Source organism: Nanorana parkeri, unplaced genomic scaffold (assembly GCF_000935625.1).
Source record: "Nanorana parkeri isolate BGI_ZX_2015 unplaced genomic scaffold, ASM93562v1 scaffold1209, whole genome shotgun sequence".
NCBI lineage: Eukaryota > Metazoa > Chordata > Amphibia > Anura > Dicroglossidae > Nanorana > Nanorana parkeri.
In genome coordinates, this window is record NW_017307477.1 from 212379 (window position 1) to 219025 (window position 6647).

The window sequence follows — 6647 nt, forward strand, 5'->3', positions numbered from 1 at the left end:
CTCTCCTCTCTCTCCCTCTCTTTCTCCTGACTGTCTCTCCTCTCTCTCCCTCTCTTTCTCCTGGCTGTCTCTCCTCTCTCTCCCTCTCTTTCTCCTGGCTGTCTCTCCTCTCTCTCTTTCTCCTGGCTGTCTCTCCTCTCTCTTTCTCCTGGCTGTCTCGCCTCTCTCTCTCTCCTGGCTGTCTCTCCTCTCTCTCTCTTTCTCCTGTCTCTCTCTCCTGGCTGTCTCTCCTCTCTCTCTCCTGGCTGTCTCTCCTCTCTTTCTCCTTGCTTTCTCTCCTCTCTCTCTTTCTCCTGGCTGTCTCTCTCCTCTCTCTCTCTCTCTCCTGGCTGTCTCTCCTCCTCTCTCTCTTTCTCCTTCTCCTTGCTGTCTCTCCTCTCTCTCTTTCTCCAGGCTGTCTCTCCTCTCTCTCTTTCTCCTGGCTGTCTCTCCTCTCTCTCTCTCATTCTGTGTCTCTTATGCGGCGAATGTTCCCTATCTGCCTGTTAGCAAACTGCTTTATATTGCACACTAGACTGATCATGCGGAAGTACCTCGGCATGTCTAGGTGCCGGACCTTCCGGTATGAATGAATTTCCATTGCGCGTGCCTTTAAATGACATCATCCTGGGCCAACCAATCAGCCGAAGATTACGAAGCCAGAGAAAGACCGGGCACAGATGGAAGCGCCCTCATCTCTCTGATATAATGCGTATCTTAGGCCCCATTCACACTGAGTTACATCAGCCCCATTCAGCGCTGATTTAAGCTGAGCGACTTTGAGAGACATTGAGCTACAGCAGTGGCGTCAGTAGATCGGGAGGTGAGCGAATACATACCGGCGTTCGCTCACCTCTCGATCCTGTCACGGCTCTCTGCCGTGACGGGGGCGAGCGGTATACTGAGCCTGGGGTGACGGGAGGACGCTAGTTTGTGTCCTCCCGTTACCCTAAGGAGAACTATGGGGAAAAGACCTGACCCCATAGTTCTCCTTTAATGTATTGCTGTCCTCTCCTGAACCCGCAGCGTGTGCACTCTGTCTAATGAATACTAATCTGGCTTTTGTTAAATTCTGTGTCTTCCGGATCATAAAAAGGCTTTCCTGCTCATCTAAAGCCATCTCCCAGCATTGCGTCTGCTAAGAAGTAACACTCGGGTATTAGTCTAGTGAAATTACTAATGTGTGAACACAGGGAAGGATACTTTTATTTAATACATTGCTTATTATAATTATGACTGTTGTCAGCCAGGTCATGGGGTGTCTAGTGGTAGTATATAAGACAAGATAAGAATTACTGATTATTATTGAAAATATTTCAGTACACACCCAAGTGGGGGGGGGGCGGGATATCCCCGGAGTGATGGACGCATAGCTATGCACATTTTTTTTTTAATAAATAGACCCCATATTTTAGATTAATCTACACTGAGTGGCCAGATTATTATGACCACCCCATCAGTACTTCGTTGGGCCGCCTGGTAACTCCACGAGATGATGAAAGGTGATGCGAGGAATCTGACACGGCACTGTTGCCCTTCTGTTGTCTTGTACCAGTCTTGCCCCTCCCCCGTTCTGCCCTAACATTGACTAGTCGCTGAGGGCCACAATTCGCACGTTCACACCCAGATTTTCGGCTGACAGTCCGGTCTTTAAACACTTTAACAACAGCTGCTCTTGAACATTTAAGGAATTCTGCTGTTTTGCTGATACTCGCTCCATGGCTCTGAGCGCCAACAATCATCCCGCGTTCAGAGGCTGTTACATCGCGTTGTTTCCCCGTATCTTCAGAAACAAATCACTTCTACTGTCGTGGTAAACAAGCCGCTTCCCTATTTATAATGGTCTGGCCCTCTAGCAACTTCAGTGCCAAATTATAGCTAATGTGCCTACAGACGTCAGGTGGTCATAATAATCCGGCCACTCAGTGTATATAATAATCCGGCCACTCAGTGTATATAATAATCCGGCCACTCAGTGTATATAATAATCTGGCCACTCAGTGTATATTAAAGACACACGGTATACTTGTTTCATTTGCAGCACACATTTAAAGAGGAACTTTACCCCTATCTTTGAAATGGCAACAAGTCCACCTTCAGAAATGTTTAGTGACGACAATCTACAGACACAAAATTCTAGATAATTGCCGGCTTTTTATTCTTTGCATTCCTTATTTTTCTTTTACTCCCCAGTCTTCTCGCAGTGGCCATTTATACTAAGGGCAGATTAATACCTCTCCCTTTACTTCCTGGAACTTTGGGACACGTGACTAGGACATGTGACCATGCACATCGTCTCAGGGAAGGAGGATGTCTTTCCCTGAGATCTCGTGAGATTACACATGAGATTTCACAGCAATGCTCTGCTGGTGTAACCTTCCCGGGATGCTTGGGAATAGCTTACATCACCAATGCCCAAGAGGACCAGGAAGTGGAAAAGCAGTAATTGTAAGAAAAGGCAAAATAGGTTTGTTTAAAGGAGAACTATGAGGTGAGTGCTTTTCACTCACCTCATAGTTCTAGCCGACTTGTGACAATGAGACTGTCACAGGTCGGCTCAGTAGATCGGGAGGTGAGCGAACATATACCGGCGCTCGCTCACTTCTCGATCCTGTCACGGCTCTCTGCCGTGACAGGATAGGGGCTGGATTCCCCCCTCCCCGCTCCAATCCGCCAGCGCTGACTGGTGGATCGGATGGGGGAGGGGGCAGGTACAGCTGGCTCTGCCACTAGATAGGCAGAGCCAGCTGTCAGTCACGCAGCTGGGCGGATCCCGGCACAATTGTCGGGATCCGCTTCAGCAGCAGCGTCTCAGTATAGCGCGAGCTACAGCTCCCAATATACTGAGCTTAGGGTGATGGGAGGACGCTAGTTTGTGTCCTCCTGTTACCCTAAGGAGAACTATGGGGAAAAGATTTAACCCCATAGTTCTCCTTTAAAGGAGAAGTATTGGGAGAGTGTATTACACTCATCCTCATAATTAGAGCCGACCTGTGACACTTAAGCTGTCACACAACAGCTCTATAGATAGAGAACTGAGCAATCACATACCGCTGACTGCTGAATTCACAATCTTCTCCCTGCAGAGAGCGCTGACTGTCAGGGATCCTGCAGGGATTGCTCCCTCTCTGTTCTTCCAGCACAGACTAGAGGAATGGACCGGGGGAGGGAGCGGGCACAGTTGGCTCTGGCTCTACCAGCTGTCAATCAGGCAGCGGGGTGGATACTGACAATATTGTTGGGATCTTTCTCAGCCACAGTGCGGCTCTGTGCTGTCAGCATACAGCGGGCAACAGCACTCTATATGCTGAGTTTTGGGTCACACGAGGACATAGTAAATGATCTCCTGTGAGCCTAAAGGGAACTATTTCAAAAAAAGGTTGGGTCATAGTTTTTTGCATGCTGGCTGGTGAGTGTGCTGGGAAACATTTTGCTGTTGTACTGTATGTGCACCTTGCTTGAAAGCTGGTTATGAGTTGATGAGTGGTGTGTTTGCCATTTGTTTTGCTTGACTGATTTGGTGTAGTGCCACACTGGGGGTCTCAGCTGCCGCTGTGATGTGCGGGGTCCCTTGTGTGTCCCTGTACCTTTTAAGGAGGTTGGGCTTCCTCCTGGCGAACCTGCACCCAATTTTATCTTTTGCTACACGTGCTCCAAGATGGAGACTCTCACAGGTTAGAGTTAGGACCGCACTATATAGAGGGGCCTTAGGCGCGGCTTTTACATTCTGCAGAAGACGTGTATCCAAACCTCTGTTTTTAACCTTAGTGATCAGACAGGTTTGTTTTGCATGCTGGCTGGTGAGTGTGCTGGGAAACTTTTTGCCGTTGTACTGTATAAAGCCCTTCCATGTGCAGCTTGCTGTAAAGCTGGTTATGAGTTGATGAGTGCGTTTGCCATTTGTTTTACTTGACTGATTTATAACGCATTCACCCAACGTACAGCTGCACGTATGCCGTTTGCAGGGCATTACTGCCACTAGAAGGAACAGAGGAAACTCATATGCTCCTCGGCTCGATCTAGTGGCAGGATTGTCCTGTGAATGATGTTCACCCAGCTATAGGCAACTAGGGATGTTCAGATACCAAGTGCCGTACTCGATACAAGTACAGATACTTTTCCAGCTCCGAGACTAGACTGGAGAAAATTTCTAAATTTAGGAGGCCGCTGGCATTTGTAAGGAGCACACAGAGCTCCCGGGATTTGTACATCCCCATTTTAATGCATTATTTTTTTAAATAAATATATGTAAAGGGACGCACCGATACCAGTTTTCCAAGTGCAAGAACTGATACTTGCCCAAGTCCTCACACATACGAGTACTGATACATTGTTGTTTATTGTCATGTGACAGTTTTTCTAAAACAATACAGACTAATGATTTCAGGACAGTGGTGGAGTGCCAGAGCCAGGTCCCAGCTGCAACCCCTGCCACCCTGGGAGTTCTCATGAAAATGCCGAGTATCGGTACTGGTATCTGGACATGCCTATAGGCAATAAATCAGCTCCTGAGTCTTTCTCTTGGGACTGTTGACCTGCAGCAAGGTTACTCATGAGTGGCGACTTTGGTGTCCAAGAACTGATGCTCACCGAACTGGTTCAGGCTGATAGAAAGTCCTACGGCAGCGGTTCTCAACCTGTGGGTCGCGACCCATTGACGATTTTCCAGGGGTCGCCCGGGAGTCTCCCGCTATTAGATAGCGGCTCCATCAGGTCCTCTTCTAGTGATTGACACAGGGTTGCCACCTGTCCAGGATTCACCCAGACAGTCCGGGTTTTGAATGCTGTGTCCGGGTTTCATGGCAGCAGAAACCCGGACACAAGATGTCAGGCAGACAGGGGCAACCAAAATGTAGATAGTGGCTACTGGCCTCCCACTGAGAAAAGTCTTGACTGTGATATTTACATATGAATAAGCCACAATTCATTCTCCCCCAAAAAATGTCCGTCCATTGCTAGAGTGTTCGGGTTTCGATGGAAGAAGAGGTGGCAACCCTAGATTGACAGCAGCAAAGGGCGGGTGCAATAGCAAATTTGCTATTGGCTATTGCAAAGTGTAATAGCCAATAGGAATCTAGCTATGCATTCCTATGGTGGTTTTTTTTTTTTTTTGACGGCGTACGCCAGTGGTTCTCAAGCTGTAGGCCACTGTGTGATTTCTGCTGTGCTAGGTGAGAGTCCTCCTCAGCCCTCTCTTAGCGCAGCAGTGTCAGTTCTCCCGCCAGATGTCGCTGTAGCAGCCGCATCATCCCTAAAATTTTAACCTTTGGGGGTCACCACAACTTGACAAATGTTACCAAGGGGTCTCGGCCCTAGAAAGGTTGAGAACCACTGTCCTACGCCGTCCTGTGCCTGATTTGTGCATTTCCTGTATCTCCTCATAAACATTCTCTGTGCTGTATTGCCCGCGTCGGCTCATTAGCGTGCCGCTGACGCTTTTCCTGTCTTTCCATCTTCCCGCAGATAATTGCGATGACCCCCTGGTTTCCGCGCTGCCGCACTCGGCGTTTGACAGCTCCTCGCAACTGTTCAGCCACAGCAACGCGAAGCTCAACAGCCACAATGGTAAGATCGGTGTTTGAAGTGTCTGTCACTGTGTGGAGGGCTGCCATGAATAATTCATCGAGCGTCTAGCCGAAATCAGCTCCTCGTCTGAGAATTATTACAAGAAAAACAGATTTTTTTATATCTTCCTGAAATGCTTTAGCGGAGTTAACGAGCCGGAGAATTAAGAGGCCCGATTACGGGGTGAAGGGGCCGGACTGGAGCGATTGTTAGCGATCGGGCCAGTTCCATGAAATGAAGAAGTTGGTGGAAACCACGAGGGAGGCTTCCATGTCCTCACCGTGCGGGTTGTTATAAGATCATTGAATTACATATTTGTTTATGTAAAGCACCGGGTACGGGCCGCACCCCCCTTGTGACGCCACTGTGTAAAGCTGAACTCCAGGCAAACAGATAAATACGCAGATGGAATACAAATATGGGAGCGGTTTTAACGGCCAAAAGGTTTGTGTTTCTCTCCATCCAGGCCTGATATTTACACAGCTCTGGCACACAGCACAGCCTGGATTGGCTGCAACCTCTCGGCTGCAGTTTTGTAACACTTACTGGTCTTGACCCTCCCCCAGTCTGTGATTGGATGGTGATAGGAGAAGCAGCAGACTGATGAGCTCATCTCTCTGCCACTCCGCTCTCTTCTCTTATTAGCATGCTCCTTGCACTGGAGCACAAATTGGCTCCTTGTGCTGCTTGTCCCTTCCACAATATGAGCTCTGCTGTACACGGACTGCAAGATGCTGAAACCAAGTGAATTTTAGGTGGTGATTGTTTAAATTGATTTTTAAAAAAATGATTTAACACATACAGCTCTTGACCCACCCCCAGCCTGTGATTGGACAGTGAAAGGAGAAGCAGAAGACTGATGAGCTCACCTATCTGCTTTGTCAAGCATGCTCCTTGCACTGCAGCACAAATGACTGGCTCCTTGTGCTGCTTCTCCCTCCTACAGTCTAAGTTCTGCTGTATATAGACTGAAAGATGCTGATATTGACTCAAATTTAGGTTCTTACTGCTAAAATGATTTTGAATGACATTCATTTGTGTGGTTTGTATCTGCCTGGAGATCAGCTTTAAAACTAAAACCAAGTACCTTTGTAATTAATACC

The 6647-nt window shown here is 48.1% G+C and overlaps 1 protein-coding gene across 1 annotated transcript in view; it reads left to right on the top strand.

Moving 5' to 3' along the window:
- Positions 1 to 6647, top strand: part of LOC108796998 (contactin-associated protein-like 5) — a 283699-nt gene that overhangs the window by 39555 nt on the left and 237497 nt on the right. Inside the window, exon 3 of the mRNA XM_018568564.1 lies at positions 5443 to 5544. Within this exon, the coding sequence (XP_018424066.1) occupies positions 5443 to 5544 (102 nt within the window). The remainder of the gene's footprint in view (positions 1 to 5442; positions 5545 to 6647) is intronic.